Source organism: Capra hircus, chromosome 28 (genome assembly GCF_001704415.2).
Source record: "Capra hircus breed San Clemente chromosome 28, ASM170441v1, whole genome shotgun sequence".
Taxonomy (NCBI): domain Eukaryota; kingdom Metazoa; phylum Chordata; class Mammalia; order Artiodactyla; family Bovidae; genus Capra; species Capra hircus.
Window position 1 is genome coordinate 14,489,049 of NC_030835.1, and position 21,661 is coordinate 14,510,709.

At 52.6% G+C, this 21,661-nt stretch overlaps 1 protein-coding gene and 2 long non-coding RNA genes across 5 annotated transcripts in view; 1 reads left to right on the forward strand and 2 right to left on the reverse strand.

The window, feature by feature from the left end:
* LOC106503703 overlaps positions 1–17,367 on the reverse strand; it is a 29,631-nt gene extending 12,264 nt beyond the window's left edge. For both annotated transcript variants that reach the window (XR_001917420.1, XR_001297409.2), the window contains exons 1-3: positions 17,150–17,367; positions 5,579–5,691; positions 3,401–3,549 (exon numbers count right to left, since the gene is read on the reverse strand). This is a non-coding gene — a long non-coding RNA (uncharacterized LOC106503703). The remainder of the gene's footprint in view (positions 1–3,400; positions 3,550–5,578; positions 5,692–17,149) is intronic.
* Positions 10,317–15,712, reverse strand: LOC108634151. Of its 2 annotated transcripts, none has more exons than XR_001917421.1 (2): positions 15,275–15,712; positions 10,317–12,013 (listed from the first exon to the last, which is right to left on the reverse strand). It is a non-coding gene; the product is annotated as an uncharacterized LOC108634151 (long non-coding RNA). The 2 variants fall into 2 exon arrangements; XR_001917422.1 differs by lacking the exon at positions 15,275–15,712 and adding an exon at positions 12,672–15,266.
* ZNF503 (zinc finger protein 503) lies at positions 17,518–21,403 on the forward strand. The gene is made up of 2 exons (XM_018042500.1): positions 17,518–18,295; positions 19,023–21,403. Exons 1-2 carry the CDS (start codon positions 17,987–17,989, stop codon positions 20,658–20,660), a joined length of 1,947 nt encoding a protein of 648 aa, XP_017897989.1. The 5' UTR covers positions 17,518–17,986; the 3' UTR covers positions 20,661–21,403.

A 21,661-nucleotide genomic window follows, 5' to 3' on the forward strand; every position in this document is an offset into this window, starting at 1 on the left:
ATGTGGGATCTTACTTCCCAAACCAGGGATTGAACCCTCACCCCCTGCAGTGGAAGTGTAGAGCCTTAACTGGCCTTAAATGGACAGCCAGGGAAGTCCCTAGATAACATACATTAGCCATGGGTGTGTGTATGTCCCTGCTCTTTCAAAAATCAGCTTTTTCCATTTCATGAAATACCTCAAATGGCTCTCTCCATGGGCATGTGAAAAGAAAGCTGTCAGAGATACTGACCTAGGCTACCAGAGAGATGTGTTTGGGCATCAGAGCGTAAGAGGAAGCCATTGCCAGATTTCTGAAAGCTGAAGGAGGCCACTGAGAGGCAGGAAAAAGCTCTTACCTTTGGAACCCAAGCGACTTCCTCTCTACAAACCTTGGTTTCCTCATCTAGAAGATGTGTCCTTTATAAGATCACTGTGATGATGTAAGGGAAATCACAGTGATGAAAGGACTATGCAAGCACTGGATACCTTATCCCTCGCTTTAGTAAGTATTCATTTGTGGAACTTCCCTGGTAGTCCAGTGGTTAAGACTCTGTGCTTCCAGAAAAGAAGCCATCTGGTTCAGCCCTAGAGGAGCTTAAAATCTAAATGGGAAGTTGAACACACACATACAAAAGTTAAAGGATATGAACAGCTAATAAAAGATATCATCAATTAGTAGACAATTAAGTGCCAGATGAGTGGCCCAGACAGTACTCTAGGAATTCAGAGGTAAGAAAGAACCCGGGGGATAACAGTAATAGCCACTCTGAGCACGTTCTATGTGCCAGGCACACACATGCATTGTTGCATTTCATTTACCCAGTGACTTATGAGGTAGGTACCATTATTACATCCATTTTGCACAGGAGGCAACTGAAACCTCAGAGAGTTTAAAAACCCTGCCCCAAGTCACACATCTAGGAAGTGTGGCAGTGTGGAATCAAGCAGCTGGACCCGGGGCACCCACCACACTGAAGCACTATGATCTACTCTGATGGAGGTAGGGGAGGGGAAGCTGGATACTACAAACAGGAGCCTCAGAAGCAAAGATGAGACCGAGGAGGGTGTCCTGGTATGAGGGAGAAGAGGCCATCCACTCTGGCTGGATTGCCAGTCTCTGTGGGCAGTAGATGCTCTCACAGTAAGAAGGTGGAAGGGGAGGAGCTAAGGCATATGAAACTTTTTTTTTTTTTTTTTTTTTTGGCAGAACACAGGTCACCCAGGAGGGCTTGAGGCAACAGAAGATCCAATTAAAGCAGTTTGGGGGAAGTAGGCTTGAGAGGAGACACTTCAGGAGGCTATTAGATGAAGGTGAGGTGGACTGAAGCAGAAGCACCTAGGGCTAGGGGGACCATCATTCTCCCTAGAAAGCCCTTGTCCCTGAACTTTTTCATATGCATAACACTTTGAGCCAATCTACATCGGTTTCCATAGCCTCCAGCCTCCTTTTGGCATGTTTACTGACTTATTTCACACTTCAGTTCTGCAAGAGAGAGCTCATTCATTCATTCCAGAAGTGCTTGTGAAGCTCCCATGTCAAAGGGAAAATCAATCTGCACAATTTGGTGGCTAGTTAGAAAGGGAAGGAGGCTGAAGATGCTGCTGGTGATCCAGCAAAGCCAGTCCTCACCAGAATCCCCAATCTCCCCACCTCTCAAGCCTGGTGGGGGACAAGCTTCCCCACATCAGCCAGCTCCTCAGGCCATTGCTTCCACTTCTCACCCCCACACCCCACCATCCTTGCTGAAAAGGCCAGTCCCCCACCAGCAAATGGCAAAAAGGCTCCCTTTTCTTCTGAAGAAGCAGGGCAGGGAAACTGAAGACATGGCAAAGCCTTTGACTCTACAAGCAAAACTTGGAGAATGTGGCAGAAGAGCCCCATGGTAGAAAGAAGGCTCAGTAACAAAGTTGGGGACAGTGAAAGAAAAAGCTTTGAAGATGTGTTAATGTAGCCAATATTTACTGAATATTGATGTATACGGCAGACTCTGCAGAGAACAAAAGTAGGGTGACATCATTTGTGCTTTTAAATAATGCTGCGTAAAAGGTAAGGGAGAAGAAACGGAAGAAGCAAAGCTAGAAATAGAAACAGAAAAAGAAGAAACACTGAGCCCTGAGACATGAAGCATCCTGGCCAAAGTCAGGGACTGGGGAAAGGATGGAGGGAAAACCTCCTAACAAGCCATGGTTTCTCCAGTAGTCACATATGGATAGGAGAATTGGACCATAAAGGCGGCTGACCACCAAAGAATTGATGCTTTTAAACTGTGGTCTTGGGAGAAGACTCTTGAGAGTCCCTTGGACTGCAAGGAGATCACACCAGTCAATCCTAAAGGAAATCAATCCTGAATATTTATTGGAAGGACTGATGCTGAAGTTGAAGCTCCACTACTTTGGCCACCTGATGCGAAGAGCCGACTCATTAGAAAAGACTGATGCTGGGAAAGATTGAAGGTAGGAGGAGAAGGGGACGACAGAGGATGAGGTGGTTGTAGGGCATCACCGACTCAATGGACATGAGTTTGAGGAAGCTCCAGGAGATGGTGAAGGATAGGAAAGCCTGGCGTGCTGCAGTCCATGGGGTCGAAAAAAGTTAGAGACAAATGAGCAACTGAACAAAAGCTTCAGTGAGTCTACCCTGTACTCAAACACAAGCCCTCAAATGTTCAGGCCACCACTTGCCCAAGGAAACGTAGCCCAGAGGTGCTCCCATGCCACTGGGCCATTGATTGCATTCCACAAACATCTTTTGAGCACTGCAGTGCTAGGCACTTAAGCTACTGAACTCTGCTGAGAAGAATGAGAGTTGATTGTCACCGAAGGTGGTTGATTTGACAGTATCTCTGATGCCTTAGAAACTTTAATCAAACTCACTGAGTGCCACTGAGGCTTGTAGGGAGAGAAAATCAGAAGTGAAGAGGAGAAATTTCGTACATTCTAAAACCAGTAAGGGATAATCATTTTATTCTCATTGGGCTTTCAGTTCAGTTCACTTCAGTCGCTCACTTGTGTCCAACTCTTTGCACGCAAGAATCGCAGCATGCCAGGCCTCCCTGTCCATCACCAACTCCCGGAGTTCACTCAGACTCACATCCATCGAGTCAGTGATGCCATCCAGCCATCTCATCCTCTGTCATCCCCTTCTCCTCCTGCCCCCAATCCAGCATCAAGTCTTTTCCAATGAGTCAACTCTTCGCATGAGGTGGCCAAAGTACTGGAGTTTCAGCTTTAGCATCATTCCTTCTAAAGAAATCCCAGGGCTGATCTCCTTCAGAATGGACTTTGGTAAGAGGTAAATAATGAAACACTGTGAGGCTACATAGAACAGTGTAGAAGACCAAGTAGGCATCTTATAAAATCATCTGAACATTGTTTTCTCACTCAATCTGGCCTGACTGACTCTCATTACTGAACTTACCAGTTTTTCTGTTGAAATTGTTGCCTGGCGAGGCTGTAGACATTCAGTCAGACTGCTTAGTGCTGAGGTCCTCACCAGTATCACCCGAGAAGCCCATGGGCACATCTAAGAAGTAATCACCATCACGGGGATTTAAGTTGGTGCAGCCACTGTGAAAAAAAGAGTGTGGAGATTCCTCAAAAAACTAAAAATAGAACTTCATACGCCCCAGAAATCCCACTCTGGACATGTATCTGGACTAAACAATAATTTAAAAAGACAGCCCTTGCATCAAGGCCATCGGCGCTGCTGCCGTGCTGGTGGTTTTGAGTCAGGAGAGTGGAGGCTGGGTTGGGGGGAGGAGAGGGTTGACGGGCGGTCTCTGAGTCCTGGTCTGGTCACTATGGGTTGTTTTTTCCTTGGCTGTGAGCTCTCGGGCCACACCTGCTCTTTCAGCTTCAAGGCAGAAGAGGATGATACAGAGCTCCTGCTGGCTTTGACCATGCTGTGCCTCACTGAGAGAATAATGTGGTAGAAGCCGTAGTGTGAACCATGACCAGGAGGAGATCAAAGTCCCTGTGGCCAACCTCAAGTTGTCCTGTGAACCTATGTTCAGTTTGGATGACTTCCAGCTCCAGCCACCCATAACCTTCTGCCTGATGTCAGGTTCTGGCCCCTTGCAGATCACTGGGTGGCACCAGATTGTCACTACAAGCAATGACTTCCTGAGGAAGAGAGAAAAGAGGAAGGGAGTGAGGAGGAGGGAGCTGAGTTGTGCCCCATCCTGCCTGCTGAGAAGCAGAGGGGCAGGCTCTAACTCTCTCTGGTGAGCTAGCTGCCAGCCACATGCACCACGTGCCATCTTCCTGTACAAGTTTCAAGAACTGTGTGACTTCTCCACTGAAGAGGATGGCTAGTGATGGGGTGGGGTGGGGTGGGTGGGGCCTTGATCTGGTGCTAGAAGAGAGGGGGTCCCATTCTCCACCGGGCCTTGGTATTCTAATCATGCACCTCACCTGGGCTTCCCTTTTCTCCAGGAATGGGAGGAACTCTGAACTTCTAGCCTCTCTCTCCTCACTTGCCTGTGAGGTTGGAGGTCAGCATCTAAAGCTAAGGACTACACATTTTTAATATTTGTTACATTTTTGGATAAAGGTTGAAATAAGTGTGGAGGTTTTTTTGCAGAAAACAAAACAAACAAAAAAACACGTTTCTAGGCTTACAGCAGCACTAGTTACAATAGCCAAAGCATTGAAAAAACCAAAGTATCCATCACAGGATAGATGAATAAAGGAGATGTCATAAATATATACATATATATATACACATACACACACAATGGAATACTACTCAGCCATAAAAAAGAATGCAATTACATCATTTGCAGCAACATAGATACAACTAGAGATTATCATACTAAGTAGTCAGGCAGAGAAAGACAAACATTATATGATGTCACTTAGATATGGATTCTAAAATATTACATAAATGAATTTATCTATGAAACAATCCCAGAAATAGAGAATAGACTTGTGCTTGCCAAGGGGGAGGAGGGGAGGGAGAGGAATGGCCTGGGAGTTTGGGATTAGTAGACACAAACTGTTACATTCAGAATGGATAAACAAGATCCTACTGTATAGCACAGGGAACTATAGCCAATCTCCTGGGATAAACCATTATGGAAAAAGAATATTTTAAAAAGGAATGTATGTATGTGAATAACTGAGTGATTTAGCTGTACAGTGGAAATTAACACACCATTGTAAACCAACTATACTTCAATTTAAAAAAGACGGAAAGAGAGAAAAGTAGTCACCGTCTGATCTATTTAGAAGCCATCCAAGAGCCAGGCTAGGGCAAACCAACATATATTATTGATTGTGAGTGATATAAACTGGCTCTAGCTAATTTAAGCAAGAAAAGAAACCTATCAAAAGATATCAGGAAGCTCAGAAAATCAGTAAAAGGTCTAGAGACTCAGACTTGGGAAACAGTACAGAGGGGCTCGGAAACAGAGGATGTCACTGGTCATACTACTGCAACAGTCTTAGACACTGCCTGAGCAGCTGCCATTATCACAGTGGACACAGCAGCAACTGGCCAGTTGCTTCACTGCCTCCCTAGATAGTTAATGCCATTGTATTGGGTTCAATGCTGCTGCTGAGAAGGGTTTATAATCCACCCTAAACCTCTGCTCACCTCTTGAGGAGCCTCAGCTGTCAGGGACAGGGAGAAGGAGGATGTGGCCCCTTCAGCTTCTGTAGTTGGAAACAGGTCCTTTATTCCAACAAGCAGGAAGCAGGATTCAGATGCTAGGCATAAAAAAGGAGATAACACTAAGGGTGAAGGGTATGACCAAACTTTACTCCCAAGTGACTTTGGAAACCCATACGTCAAGAACCTTTGAAGGCAAGTGTCTAACAGGCTTCTAAAACTGTTTCGGCCCACTGTGTGACATTCCAACGGTGATAGTGCTGGGCTGTGCTAAGTTGCTTCAGTCGTGTCTGACTCTTTGCAACCCCAAGGACTGTAGCCCACCAGGCTCCTCTGTTCATGGGATTCTCCAGGCAAGAATACTGGAGTGGGCTGTTGTGCCCTCCTCCAGAGGATCTTCCCAACCCAGGGATTGAACCCACATCTCTGAAGTCTCCTGCATTGGCAGACAGGTTCTTTATCACCAGTGCCACCTGGGAAGCCCCCAATGGTGGTAACACCAAATGGAAATAAGGTTAGTCAGATGGAACAGGTAAGTGATATGCCTGGCTGCAAATATTAAAAAACACACACACACACACACAATTTCATTGACCTAAACAAATAGTGATTTTATTTTTCTAATCTAACAAAAGTTTTGGAGGCAGGTGATTCCTAGAAATTGTTGTGTCTCAGAGACATTAGGATTAAGTCTCTTTCTGCTAGTCTCTTAGACTTTTCCTCATGGTCACAAGATGGATGCCATGGTTCTGGATATTGTACCCAAGCCCAAGGAAGGAAGAAAGGAGAAAGAAAGGAAAGGGAAGGGTCAGAACAACTGTATCATTTACTCTGATCAAGAAAACAATGTTTTCCAAAGCTCCCCCTCTTACTTTGCCACTGCCTTACATTTACTTGTGCTTCATTTACCCAGATTGGGTCACATAACCATCCCTGGCTGGAAGAATAGTCAGACAAAATGAAAACAAGATTGTCATGACTGGCTCCCACCAATTTTGCACCACTGCCTAGCCCAGGCACACTGCTACAATGTTAAGCTGAGGAAGAAGGAAGGAGGTGGATATTAGATAACTAAATTCTGGTATCAGATTTGGGCATTTTAGGATCAGAATTTGGACACATGAGCATAGGGAACAAGGGCCTTCCAGGAACAAAGGACAGAGGAGCTGAAAAACACAGAGCATGTAGAGAGAACATTAGACTTGACTGGGGTGTAGACAGCTCTACTTCTGATAATCTATCCTATAGAAGCAAAATTGATTTCAAGGATATAGACACGAAAAATATATTAGAGGAAAAATTCTGTTAACAACCTATATGACCATCAGCAGGGAAGTGGCTGATTAAGTGAGGTATATCCACTCTATGGAATACAGGGGGTCCTTGACTTCAACAGTTTGACTTAAGATTTTTTCAACTTTACAGTGGTATGAAAGTGACAAGCCAACAGCAGAAACTATACTTTGAATTTTCAATTTTGATTTTTTCCGGGGCTACTGATACGCAGTATGATAGTTTCCTGATGCCGAATAGCAGCAGTGAGCTGCCACTCCCAGTCAGCCCCACGATCACAATGGGAAACAACTGATACAACTATTCTGTACCTGTACAACCTTTATTTCACTTTCAGTACAGTATTCAATAAATTACATGAGATATTCAACACTCTATTATAAAATAGACCTGTATTAGGTGATTTTGCCCAACTAGACTTATGAAAGTCTTCTGAGCATGTTTAAGGTAGGCTAGGCTGAACTATGTTGGTAGATTGTAGTTGGTAATCTACCAACTACTAGGCTGGTAGATTAAGATATATTAAATGCATTTTCAACTGGATGATATGTTCAACTTTACCAGCTGAACTACATGGAAAGCTAGAATGGGTTTATCAGCTAACTCCATCATAAGTCAAAGATTTGTACTATGCAGCTAAAAAAAGGAATAAATTAGCTCTCTATCTATAGACTCATTTTTTTACTGAGAAAGAATGAACAAATTGCAGGCAACTCTAGTATAACCATTTTTGTATAAACAAGCAATAACATAAGAGCACCATACATTTGAGTGTAATTTATATGAGCATGCTGAGCACGGTTCAGGGACAGAAGTTACACCCCAGGCTGTTAACACTGTATATCTCAGGAGACAAGAGTGGGAAATGGAGAGGAGATGGATGAGATCATGTTTTTCTTTACGTATCTTTGAGAGCTTTGCTGGTTGAAGTGAACATAGATTTCGTTTATAACTTTGAAATGCAACTTAAAGCTGTTTAAAAGAAGTTTAGAACTAAATTACAAAGTATCAAGTGTTACACGTGGACAGTAGAGAGTCACTGAAGATTTGGGGGCAAAGGAACCATGGGAGCAAGAAAATGAAGCTGGTAGGAGGATGGATAATACATTAGGGGCAAGAGAGGCCAAGGATACACGGAATAATTAGAAGGTTTGTGCTGTAGCAGCTCAGCCAGAAGATAATAACGGACTAATAATACAGGGGTAATAACACAGCAATAATACGTGAAATGAGAAAAAGAAGGAGCCCAGGCTAGAGCCTTAGGACATACATGCATGGAGGGTGGGAGGAGCAGTGATGGGGGAGGAATGTCTCTGTGAAATTGTGTCAACCAGCACATCATGCACTTTGAAAACCAAAATAAATAACTAGAAAACCATAGATATTGGTTTGTTTTCTTCCCCAACCTCCTTGATCATTGATTTGTTTTATATTTACAATATAAAGACTCAGAGTAGTCATTATTTTTCTGTATGTTTGTGCTATCTCCCTTATCAAACTGAAAAAACACCTGAGATATGAGACAACAAACAACGCTTACTGGTAACCCCCAAAAGTGAAGTGAATCCCCAAAGTTATCGTTCATTCAGCACAGCTGATGGTACTAATTAGTGCCCTTTTCTTCATTCATTTCTTGAAAGGACAGCTCCAGTCCCTGCCCTGTCAAGTTACCATCCAGTGAAGAGGAGAGACTCTCATCAGAAAATCCCATGTGGTAAGTGCAGTGAGCCAGGTGAAGAGGAGGGCAGAAGTTCACTCTAGATAGAAGAGAAAGCCTTAGCAAGGTCCTGAGGTGAGATGCTATATGGCACCTCTGAGTAACCAAAATGCAGCCACGGGTGGCAAAAACTCAGAATGAGGGGCAGTAGCAGACAAGAGAAACCTAGTCTGCCTTTGAAAACAATTTTTAAAGATCACTCTGGCTGCTGAAGAGCTAGAAGAGAAACAAGCAGGGGAGCTCAAAGGTCCAGTTTCCCCATCAGACTGGGAGCTGTCCAGGAGTTGAGCTGAGCCCACTTTATTTATTCCTTTCTCCTCCTCTGTGTGGACCCCTCCTGCTCAGCAAGGCCTCAGATGCAGGTGGGTGCAGTTAACGAGACAGCAGACACTCCCCCACAAGGTAAGTAAAAGCCCAGCAAGATTCCTCTAGAATGATGAGTTGAGTTTCTGGGGCTCTGATGGAAAGAAGGGATGAGGATACGGATGAGATGCCCCGAGGCGAGGCCAATTTCTTCTCTCCATGCCTCAATTTCTTTATCTATGAAACAGGCCATTCATGGTACTTACCTCAGAGTTAATGTTAATTAGTGTCCGACAGAAAACAAACGTTCTAACAGTTAGCTTTTGTTTTTCACCTTCCTGAAAAACACGTGGGACCCTATGGGCACGGAAATGTTTTCCCTGGTGTCTGAGGTATGACTGGTTTCAGATACCAGAGAATGTTCCAGAACCCCTGACCCAGTCAGGTCTCGGGACTCCCAAAAGACCAAAGTTTGACAAAGTTTTACCTGAGAGTTTGGGCCAGTGTATGTGGTTGTAGAACTTTGATTTAAAAATCCTTAGATACAACCTTAGGCAGGGGAATGGACCTGTCCACTGTCCTCCTGTGAGTTGGGTTGTGCGCCAAGGCGCTGAATCGCGCCGCGACATCCGGCTACCCAGCCGCCGGGGGTGGAGCCCGGCGAGCCGGGGGCGGGCCGGCGACGCGGAGGGGTGGGACCGGCACTGCAGCCCGCGGCCCCGCCCCCGGCGGAAGTGCCGCTGGGCCCGCCCCTCCCACCGGAGGCTGAGTCCCCTCGCCCTTCCCCCGACCCGCTCTGCCCCGCGCGGCTCGGCTCCCAGGGCGTGTAAGGCCGGGGCCCCACCACCAGTCCGAAGAGGAGGCCCCCGGGTCTGCGTATCTGGCTGTCCCGGGTGGTACGTTCCGTCCCTCTCACTCCCCCGCCCTCCCTTCCATTCCTGCGTTACCGGCGCGGCCGCAGGCGCCGCGGGGAACCGCACAGGTAAAGACTCGGCTAGCGAGGGCGCAGGTGTGGGTCCCTCCCGGGCTGGACGGGCAGGGGAGAGCTGACAGCACGTGCCCAGCTTTTTTTTTTTTTAATCAGAGCGATTGTATTGATTGTGGGGCTCGGGGAGGGCGGACGCAGACCCCAGGAGCCCTACACAGCACCGGGGTGACAGAGGGGGCGGGACTGAAGCCCCCAGAGCTTGGGGGCCGTATCGTTCGTGTCCCCGCGTCTTGCGCAGGCTCTGTTGTGTCTCAGAAGTGATGAGCTGGTTGGGTGGGGGCGGGTCGAGGCCGCGGCACCGGACGGTTATTCCCCCACCCGCTCCCCGAGCTGACTGGGGTCTGACAATCGCCCCGCCCGGGCGCGCAGTCTCAGGTTTGCGGAATGAAAATCAATAAAAACCAATGCAGTGGCAACGAACATGAAACACTTTGGTTGTTATTATTTGCGTTTGTTAAAGTATATTATTTTTTTTTAACTTCCTTCTTGGAAAAGGTGGCTAGGATCAGAGCCTCGGAGAAGGACTCAAAATGCCCCCTGGGCTCCCGGCAAGGGGAGGGATCCCAAGCCGCGCAAACTTCCCTGAGCTGCTGTGAGGGATCCAGCGGCTGTGGGGGGAGCCCCCCAGGGCGCTGGGCTTCCGGATACCGCTTTCTTCTGCGCCTCATTGTCCGCACTCTAGGACGATGGTGTGCAGCCCCCCCCATCCATTCGCTTCTCCTGGGTTCACCCCCATGCCCCGGGGGCCGCGCCTGCTCCCCTCCCCTGAGCTCTCCCCGGCGCTTTAAATAATGATATTTGCATGCAGGGAGCGATTCATAAATATGTCAGGGCCGGTGAAATATAGGCAACATTTCAAACTTTCTATTTAAAAAACATGAATTATGGCCGCGGAAAATGTGTTCCCATTTAAAGGCGATACGAAGTATTTGGTGTCTCGTCCCCGGGCCCATCCATCACGCAGACAATAAAGAGAGTTTTTCGCCCTGACACCCGCGATTTATGGGCGCCCTTCTCTGCCCTCATCACTCACCCGCCGCGGCCGGCCGGGCGACAGGCCCCGCGGAGAGACCGGCGGCCGCCCTCTCTCCCCCCGCGCGCGCAGTTTGCGCCCTCGTCAGCCCCCCAAGACCACCGCTCCCCAGGGGAAGCGCTGCTCTGGGAGGTCCACGGTGATGGTCTGGGCAGGCAAGTGGGCAGCCCAGTGGGAGACAGAACCACACTCATCCTCTCATCTACGCGCAAGCCTATCTCAAGGCTGGGATGAGCGGGCAGACGAGCGGCCTTGCGGGCTGGCTCTGCGTCCGGGCCTCGCCCGCCGACCGCGGCAGTGCGGGGGGAAGTTGGCAGTGCGGGCAGCAGGAGGTTATTCACGTGCGGTTTCGAGGTGAGGGGAAAGCGCTGGGCAGGGGACTCTCCAAGGGGGCTCAATTCTGCCCGGAAGAAGGCGAGTTGGTCCCAAGCTTTCTTGAGCCCCGCTGGGCGGGCGCTTGTGGGCAAAGCTTTCGACAACTTTTACAAAGTCGCCTTTTCCCTGGTGCGATTCCCATAAACGCATCCTGAGCGTCCGCGGCACCTTGGAAACTATTTTTTACGGGGCAGGGCCCGAGAAGTTGGCGATAAATAAGGAAAGGGAGGCGCCTTCCGTCGCGTTTCGCCGCGGACCAAGCTCGGCCACCAGGTACCCTCTTTGCCCACCTCCCCACTTGGCGCTCGGACACACCCCTTAGGCGCGCTGTCGTCTCAAAGCGACCACCGAATCTCTGCTGTAAACTTGCTTTGAAGAAAGTTCGAGCTCCGTCTGCCGTGGAATTTGCTTTCAATTTTCGCCCCGGGCGGACTCGGCCCGGGCGGGTTTCCGAAGCCCCGGCAGAGGGTGGGGGCTGCCGGGCACTGCCGACCGGGAGAGACTGCTAAGGCCGAGGGCGCTGATAGTCCAGCCTCCCTCGGAAGCCAGACCTGCAGCCTTCTGGGCACGAGGAGCCACCTCGCGTCCTGAGCTGAGCGGATGGGGCGCCTCCACACCCGGGAACCGGGATCCGTTTCCTGCTGGATGCCTGAGAGCTGGATTTATTCTGATACACGCAGCGCACCCGCAGCCAGAGAAATTACGTCGATTCTAAAAATGACAAGGTTGAATTTATTAGATTAAGATTCATCTGTAAGTGCAAGGTGATGAAAATTATACAAACAGCTCCAAGTCCAGTGTGAACTGCAGGATCGCTTCCGGCTTCAAGGGCATGTAACATAACATCTGAATATTTAGATATGTAGAGGGATATAAAATAGTATTAAATTCTCGGTGTGTGCACATATAGCTAAGTTGGGAAAATTCTGGAGCAAGTGTCATTTTACAGCCTCTGCTTGGGTGTAATCTGGGCTCGAGATAGCGCTTACGTCCAAATAACCACCCAGTGAATATATCCTACAGACAGTGAGTTCCGCATCGTCGAGGTGTACCGCGGTGTGTGTACCTCTTTAAATATCTGCGGCGTGGCAGAAGTGATATAAATACATTTAAGAAAAGCAGGCGCGCAGATTATTGAGCCACTGCACAGATACAATATTTCTAGATAAGGAAATAAATATTACTACTAGGTTGGCTGTGGAAAGTGTGCACAAATAGAGGGGCTTTCGGGAACGCGTGGTAGGGGCCACAGGTTCTGCAGCTACGGGCGCTCAGCAAGCTGAGGTGGGCTCTATTGGGATACTCGCTGCCTCGGATCTTGGGGCGACTACTGGGAGAGTCTCCGCCGGAACAGGCAACAATGCCACACCTTGGGGATTCTCCCAGATAACGCGTGAAGATTCCGAAGCGCTGAAGCCAGCACTCCGGGTACCAGGGCCTCAGGTCCTGCGGGCAGCTCCTCCCCCTCGGACACTTCAAGCACACCTTAATTCTGGCTCCACCAGGCTCGAGCAGTGCGCATTTAGGCCTATCGGTTTGGAGTAAAAGAGAACAGGGCGGGTCTCGCTTGGTTCCGAGGCACCTCAAAACTCGAAGTCAGAGGCCAAACCGAAGAAGGCCACGATTTCACACCCGTATGGAATCCAAGCCGCGCCCGGCCCTTGGAAGGCCAGCTGAGGCTATAGAAGCAGTTATCTGGGCGTATTTACTTATGAAATGTTAGGCACCCCCTCACATACTCAGTACAGAGGCCCAGATGCCCCATAGGTCTCCCCCGCATATTTGCAAAGCCCAAGCAACGCCACCAGCTAGGCCAGAGACATTGCAGCTGTGAAATTCCAACACCAAATGCTAATTCTAGAATAGGGAGCTTGCCACCCTCCACTCATCTCACCACCTGGTCTTTTTTTTTTTTTTTTTCCCTCACTCCTCCAAATACACTCAACCCTTAAACAGGCGCAGAGCTTCTGACAATCCCTGCTTGAGGAGAAATTAGAAGGACTTAGTGCTGAATTCCTGGGAATTGCACACACTCCTGAGGCAGCCCTGCCGCAGAGAAGTAACCCGGGCCCTGAGAATGCCCTGCTTCAGAGATTCTGGTTGCGCTGAAGTGGTATATACCGTATACTGAGAGGAGGGAGAGAGAACAGTAAACATTCCCTGGCTAGCAGAAAAAGTACAAATGAAGAGAGGGGAAAGGAAGAAAAGGCTGAGAGCCAAGAAAGAGGCAAAAGAGGAAACAAAAAAGACAAGGGGGTGGGGGAAGAATCAGAGGAGATGAGCCGAGAAGAGTGCAGGCCTTGGTGAGGCCCAGGGACCAGGCCAGGCGCTGGCAACGGCAAGCCTGGTACCTCCCTGGCCCCAGAGGAGGCTAGTGCCGCCGGGGACCGTCCCCCACCAGCCCAGCGAATCTCGGCTCGGCTCCCAGTCCGGAGGGGCGGGCCTGGGTCCAGTGGCCTCCGCGCGCCCTTTCTCTCCCCACTCCCGGGGGACCACGAGGCGGGGCGGGACGGGGAACAAGGGGTGCCCCAAGGGGCGCGCGCCAGTCCAGGACTGTTTGGACGCTCTGGGCCAGGCTTTCCAGCTCGCCGGGCCTGACCTGTCAGGCGGATTATCTTCGAGGGAGATTAATAGGGGAGGCGGGCTGCAATAATAATCGTTTTGTTTGATGTGACAACTCTGATAGGCGTTGATTTACTTACAAACTGATAGGCTTTTAATTGAGCGCCTCCGCCGAGCCCGAGATGAAAGGGAAGCGGCGGTGAAAGGCGGCCCGCCTGCCCTCCGGCCTCAATACTGATTAGCCATCTCGACAGTGAATAGTTCAAGGCATTTTCAAACTTTTTTCCTCAGCTCTCTCTCTTTCCTTCTCCTCCCACCCCCTCCTCAAATATCTGCCAAGCCCACTCCTTTTTTAGAGAAAACAAATCATTTCCATTGTGTGCAAATAAAATCCACAGGACATCCACGCCAATCGCCGCTGGGGGTTGGAGGCATTAGGCCCAGCGCGGAGTCATTAATAACTCGCCCTACCCCCACGGCTTCAAGGCCTTCGGGGATTTGACCTCCCCTTCGAGGTGCGCAGGTTTGGTTGCTGCAGCCTCCCGAAAACCCTGGGAGTCCAGACCCCCAGGCGCCCCCGTGCGCTCGGACCTTCAGAGTTCGATTTTTCGAAGAGCGAATGCGCGAAGACCAAGACCCGCGCGCGCGCGCTGCATCGCGCAGGCCTGAGAGCATGTGCGACCACACCGTGGCACGCCTATTCCAAGGGACACAAGGGGCCACTCTCTGGTTCTCCCAGCTGCCGGGGGTAAAAAGAAAGCTGCTGGAATTCCAGGAGAGGGAAAGGACTGAGTCTGGAGACGGTGGGCTGGAGGGCTGGGGGGAGGGGGGAAGGGAGGTCCCCAGCGGTCACCTCACCTCCATCTCTGGACGCCGCCCCCAGCATTCTGTATCCGGGCCTCGCCGGGAGGCTGCGGCGACGCGGGGCCTATGGCTGGGCTCGCGGGGCTGGGAGATCTACAGTTGATCTGGGCGACACTTCGACAACCACTAACCCAGTGACTCAGACACTAACGGAGCAGCCAGGATACAGGCAGCCTCAGAAGCTCTGCTTTGCAGAGACAGAACCGTCCGGTTGTCAGAAACCGGCACCTGGGACTCGCTCCCCAAAGGTTATTTCAGACAGCCTTCACAACTTCGCGTGTGGCCGCGCCACAGTCTCATGGACTCACCTTCCTCCGCTGTCGCACCGGCAGACACTCCAAAGCCCCTTGAACGGAGGTGTGTTCTTACACCTACACTCACGCACACATACACCGACAAACTCCTCGTATACACACCGCCTCACTCCCCGCTTCTCCAAAGTATCTTTAGTCAAGTTACCATCTCATGAAGTTTACCAAGCTAATGAATCAAGGGATAACATTAAAACGCATAAAAAGAATGCCTACGAGAAATTCTAAAACTCACCCCTAGAAAGTTCTCGGTACCTGTGCGGAGTGGGAGACAGAGACAAAAATGAGGGAGGGAGGAATGGGGTGGTGAGAGTGGAAACCGCGAGCACGCCGAAGGCAGGTCCCAGACCCGACTTCGGCGCCGACGGGGCACCGGCCGGGTGAGCGAGGGTGGAAACCAGGTCTCAAGGCCCGGCCCCCGCCCCCGCCCCCCGGCGCGGGTACAGACTGGCTCCCGGCTCCCCAGCGCTCCCAGCCCCACCATTTATCAAAAGGACTTGACAACAAAAGAAGAGCCGGGGTGGAAAAGGGCGAGGGGGAGGGGAGAGTCAAAGTCTTCCAAGTCCTTCCGAGGAAAGGGGTGTACCCTTCTCTCGCCCCCTTCCAGTTTCGGCGAGTTTTTGGAGGTCACCCACCCCTCGAATTCGCTCCGGACGCTACCAAAGCCCTGACAACTCACACAGAGGCATAGGCATTCATACACACTTCTGCACTCAGATCCAGGTACGCGGAGGCACGCAGAGCGCCTCCCCTCTGCCTTCCCAACAGCCCGAATGACGGTGCAAATCGAGGGGAACGCGGCGGTCCCGCTCCGCTTCCCTGGAAGAGCCAGTTGTTCCCACAGGCAGCCGCCCCCACTCCACCCCACCCCACCCCACCCCACCGCACCCACCCTCTCTCTCTTGCTTCTTCCCTCTGCTCTCCCCGCGCTGGTCAGTCCTGGCTCGGCGGTCCAATAAATTCGAGCGAGCAGCCCAGAGTAACCCTGGCTACCAAGACTGCGGGGATGGCAGGGGTTGAGGGAGGGCTGGAGAGGGGGCCTGAGTGAGCCTGGAACCTATCTGCCCCAAACACACACGTCAGGCCTCTTCTTCGCAACCTCTCAGCCCTAGCCACGATGGGGGACGGGTGTCAAAGAACTGAGGCCGGGGTACCCCACCACTGACCTCCAGAACTCAAGGCTACGTTGGTAATGTGGCTCTTAGAAAGAAGCTTCCGAGTTTGGAGTCAGGGCACTAGGGAGGGGGTAGAGGGGGCCAGCTGGCAGCCTGACGACTGCACTCAACGTACGCCGAAGGGAGTACCATGGCTTGGGGGGTAAAAAATCTCCCGTGTTGGACGTCGCCACTGCCTGTCTCGGATACCGAGAGCGCTCGGAACTCTGCGCGTGGCCCCAAAGGAACGGAATCCCCAGAGGTGGAAGGGTGTTATCTCTCTCTCCAGTACCTAGAGGAGCGAGGCGCACGCCCCAGGCCAGCGCACCCTTCTCAGCGCCCTGGGCGCACCTGCGCACTTTACTCTCACTATTCATTTTCCTGACACCGAGCGCCTCTTTCTCTTCTTTCATTCTTTTTCTTAGAGCCCCCGCCTCTCATCCCAGGAGGCTGCTCCTCCTTCCCCCTCCTTCAGTTCCCCCTCAGTCTCTTCCTTCCTCTGCGTCTCTCTCTCCCTCTCCCTTTTTCCCTTCAAGTCGCACCCGCCTTGTAATCAGCAACAAAAGCTGACATAAATCACCGGCGGATTGACAAGAGCTGACAAATAACTGATTGATTGCGGTCGAGGAACATTGACAATTGATGGAGGGGTGGAGATGCCCAGAGAACTCGGGAGGGGGGGCGCGGGTAGAAGAAGAGAGGGTGGCAAAGGAGAGTAAGAATTGCGGGGGGGTGCTGAGTGTGAAACAGAGGAAACATGTGACCCCCCTCCTGCCCCAATCTGCGCATCTCCGGGCGTCACGTGGCCGGGAAGGGCGGGGAACCTAGCTTAGAGCCGAGACTTGCCTCCACCGCCTCCGCTGCCCACCTAGCTTCTGGTTTCTCTGCGCCGAATCCCGGGAAATCAAAGCGGGCGGGCGGACTTCCTCCAACACCCGCTCCCCACCTTTCCTTACCCAGGCGGCTGCACCGCAGGAGATTTCAATTACTGAGGCGGGGGAGAGAATACTTGGGGGTGTGGACCTCCGTGGCGGCCCTGGAGTTGACAGTCCGGCCGTTGTCCAGACTCCTGCTAGTGCTCCTGCTGAACACGCTCAAACTGTTCCTTGCAAGCACCCTCCTGCAAAAGAAGGTTTCAGTTTATTCTCCAGCTGGGGAAAAGGACGACGAGGAAGAAAAGAGAGGGAGGCGGCAGATAGCAAACGTAGAATAAATGTCCAGCTCGTCCTCCAAGCGAAATCTAGGGAGGGGACACGCAGGGGGAGCGGCAAAGAGGGAGCTGCCCATTAAAACCAGCGCTGAGAGTCCTGGCGGCGGCGGCGGCGGCGGCGCGGGACGCGTCACATCCCCTTGACCCTCCAATCACCTCGGGCTCCCATTTGATTGGAAGGCGGCAAAGGCTTTAATCTCCCCCTCGGTGCAGCTGCTTTTGAAGTGAGTTTCCTCGCCAGAGCCCCGGCTGGACAGGCAGCGGCTCACATCGCGGAGAGCAGCGCCAGCGCCGGGCCGCGAGTGCGCAGCGCAGGGGCACAGCCCAAGGCCGACACGGCTAGCCACCCGGCACTCCCGCAGTCGGGCCGGCTCCTCCCGCTCGGCCGCGGCTCCGCTGCGGGCCACCCAGGATTATTCGCTTGTGGCTCCAGGCGCCAAGAAGGCGCGCTGGGCGCCTGTGACCGCCGCGCCAGCTCCACCTCCTCCCGCTGCTCCTGCTCCCCGGGCGAGAGCGCAGCCCGGAGCCCGCCCCGCGCCTCCTGGAGCCCTCCCCCCGCTGCTCCCATGCGCGCGGGTGGGTCATGAGCACAGCGCCCTCGCTTTCTGCCTTAAGAAGCAGTAAGCACAGCGGCGGCGGCGGCGGCGGCGGCAGTAGTGCGGACCCTGCCTGGACCAGCGCGCTCTCTGGAAATAGCTCCGGCCCCGGCCCAGGCTCGTCCCCGGCCGGCAGCACCAAGCCTTTTGTGCACGCTGTGCCCCCCTCTGACCCTCTCCGCCAGGCTAACCGCCTGCCCATCAAGGTGCTGAAGATGCTGACGGCACGGACTGGCCACATTTTGCACCCTGAGTACCTGCAGCCCCTGCCTTCCACTCCCGTCAGCCCCATAGAGGTAAGGACCCTATCCCCGGATCGCGCTGGGACCACCACTCTGGCTGCCCCTCCACGGGATTTCTTTCTCTTGTGATCTGCAGGGGGTGAAGGTGGGGGGATCGGAGTGATTCAGCTCCGGGATGAGGGGAGAGGATCGTGCTCCCGCACCTTAAAACTAGGGCGGAAAGAGGGGAGGAGGTAGAATGGGGTGTGAATGCTAGGAGCCAAGGCAATCAAAACTTGTTTCTTCCATTGGTGTTAAAGCCCCTACCTCGACCCAGGCCCCCTCACTCTCAGGCCAGAAGACAGACGGGAGTCCAAAATACGGTTCCAAAGTCCCGGTCCTCCGGTTTCCCACAAGCTGGTATTTGTACACAGCCTCCAAGGCGCCAACGACCCGAGCCCTTACTCTGAAGTATTAGAGGTGGGGGTGGGGAGTACAGTTCTGGGTCAAAGAGTCAGAAACCAAAACATTTTTCGAGTTTTCTTTTTTTTTTTAATCCAGTTATCGCTTAGAGAGGACAGGAAAGATCCTGGTGGCGGGGCTGGGGGTGGGGTGGGGGTGCTGTGGCCTTTCTCAAGAAAGAGAATGTGTGTGTAGAAGGGATGTCTCCTAGATTTGCGCCTCGGGGCTGGAAGGATCTTTACGGGTCGTGGCTGAGGTGCGCTCGAAACCTAGAAGGCAGGATTCTAAAGGGTTTCCCCTTCTTTCTTTGTGCGCCCCCCCCCCACGTCTGACCCTGCAGCTCGATGCCAAGAAGAGCCCGCTGGCGCTGTTGGCCCAAACATGCTCGCAGATCGGGAAGCCCGACCCCTCGCCCTCGTCCAAACTCTCCTCAGTGGCCTCCAACGGGGGTGGCACGGGCGGTGCCGGCGGCGGCGCCGGGGGCGACAAGGACGCCAAGTCGGGCCCCCTCAAGCTGAGCGACATCGGCGTGGAAGACAAGTCGAGTTTCAAGCCGTACTCCAAACCGGGCTCGGATAAGAAAGAACCGGGAGGCGGCGGCGGAGGAGGAGGAGGGGGCGGCGGGGGCGGCGGCGGGGGGGTTTCGGCGGAGAAGTCCGGATTCCGGGTACCGAGCGCCACCTGCCAGCCATTCACGCCCAGGACAGGCAGCCCAAGCTCCAGCGCCTCGGCCTGCTCTCCAGGAGGCATGCTGCCTTCGGCCGGGGGCGGCCCGGATGGCAAGGACGACAAGAAGGACCCCGAGGCGGGCAGCGGCGGTGGCGGCGCCAAGGGCTCCGGGGGCGCCTCGGCCGAAGGGGGACCCACGGGGCTGGCGCACGGCCGGATTAGCTGTGGCGGCGGGATCAATGTGGACGTGAACCAGCACCCAGATGGGGGCCCCGGGGGCAAGGCTCTAGGCTCGGACTGCGGCGGCTCATCAGGCTCCGGCTCCAGCTCCGGCCCCAGCGCGCCCACCTCCTCCTCTGTGTTGGGCTCTGGGCTGGTGGCGCCCGTGTCCCCCTACAAGCCGGGCCAAACAGTGTTCCCTCTGCCTCCCGCGGGCATGACCTACCCAGGGAGCCTGGCTGGGGCCTACGCAGGCTACCCGCCCCAGTTCCTGCCACACGGCGTGGCGCTCGACCCCACCAAGCCGGGCAGCCTAGTGGGGGCTCAGCTGGCGGCGGCCGCGGCGGGCTCTCTGGGCTGCAGCAAGCCCGCCGGCTCGAGCCCCTTGGCCGGAGCGTCACCGCCGTCCGTGATGACAGCCAGTTTGTGTCGGGACCCGTACTGCCTCAGCTACCACTGCGCCAGTCACCTGGCTGGGGCGGCGGCAGCCAGCGCGTCTTGCGCTCACGATCCGGCCGCGGCGGCTGCGGCTCTCAAGTCCGGATACCCGCTGGTGTACCCCACGCACCCGCTGCACGGCGTGCACTCGTCGCTCACCGCGGCCGCGGCCGCCGGCGCCACACCGCCCTCTCTGGCCGGCCACCCTCTCTACCCCTACGGCTTCATGCTCCCTAACGACCCGCTCCCCCACATCTGCAACTGGGTGTCGGCCAACGGGCCTTGCGACAAGCGCTTCGCGACGTCTGAAGAGCTGCTGAGCCACTTGCGGACCCACACGGCCTTCCCCGGGACAGACAAACTGCTGTCGGGCTACCCCAGCTCCTCGTCTCTGGCCAGCGCCGCAGCGGCCGCCATGGCCTGCCACATGCACATCCCCACGTCGGGCGCTCCGGGCAGCCCCGGGACGCTGGCGCTGCGCAGCCCCCACCACGCGCTGGGACTCAGCAGCCGCTACCACCCCTACTCCAAGAGCCCGCTCCCCACACCCGGTGCCCCCGTGCCCGTGCCCGCCGCCACCGGACCGTACTACTCCCCCTATGCCCTCTACGGACAGAGACTGACCACGGCCTCGGCGCTGGGGTACCAGTGAGGGCGGTCTCGAGGGCTATCGAGGGAAAGAAAAGAACTGGGGGGTGGGGGTGGGGAGGAGCCGAGGGAGGGGCGGGAACAGGGCCGAGGCGACTGTCACCCGCGCGTGGGGATGACCCGGGCCAGGAAAGGAAAATATATATATACTGTATCTATCTACCCGAAACAGCGACCGAGACCCGGTGGGAAAGTCCCCTTTCCCCCACCTCTCATCTCCCCACCCAAACTTTATAAAAGTTGAAAAAAAAATATCATTTGACTTTTTATAGAAAAAGAAGGAAAAAATAATTGAAAAGTGTTCATCTGAGGACTGCATCGGTGGACACTGGTATTTATTTATGTTAGCTCCAAGCGGACCCGTGGTTCAAAAGTGCATTACTTAGTTTGAGCTCTGTAGGTAAAAAGGAAGAAGGGGGAAAAATTAAAACTTGAGGGTTAAAAATGTGGAAAACAAACCCTCCCATCCCTTGTAGATTATAAATAAATACAAAACCGCCACAGAACTAGAGGTCTTCTCTTTAATGTTACTTTAAAATTGCTATGATTGTATTGTACGTTCTTATTTAATGTCTGATTGAAACACAAATTTACATGCATGTTTGTTACAAAAATGAAAAAAAAAGAAAACAAAACAAGTCACAATTTGTCAGCTCTGATTTCAAATTGCAATTATTTTTAAGGTGTATACCATCAAAAGAGAATGGGTATTTTTTTGTATGTATTCTGGAAGAAAAAAAAAAAAAAGGAAAAACAATTCTATTCCAAACCTCATTTGCCTTATTTTGTTCTTTAAAAGGAACACGTAACTATTTTTAATTTTTAAGTCCACCGGCTGAAAAGGGGACAAGGTTTACGTCATGTACTAAAATAATAGACAATGTATCGCTTTAAAGATTAAAATTCCGTATATTTGATGTATTAAAAGGTTTTACTTCTTCTTTTTTTTTTTTTTCTTGGTTAAAGAGAAACAAGAGCATGGCAATTTGGCCACAGTGGGTTCCC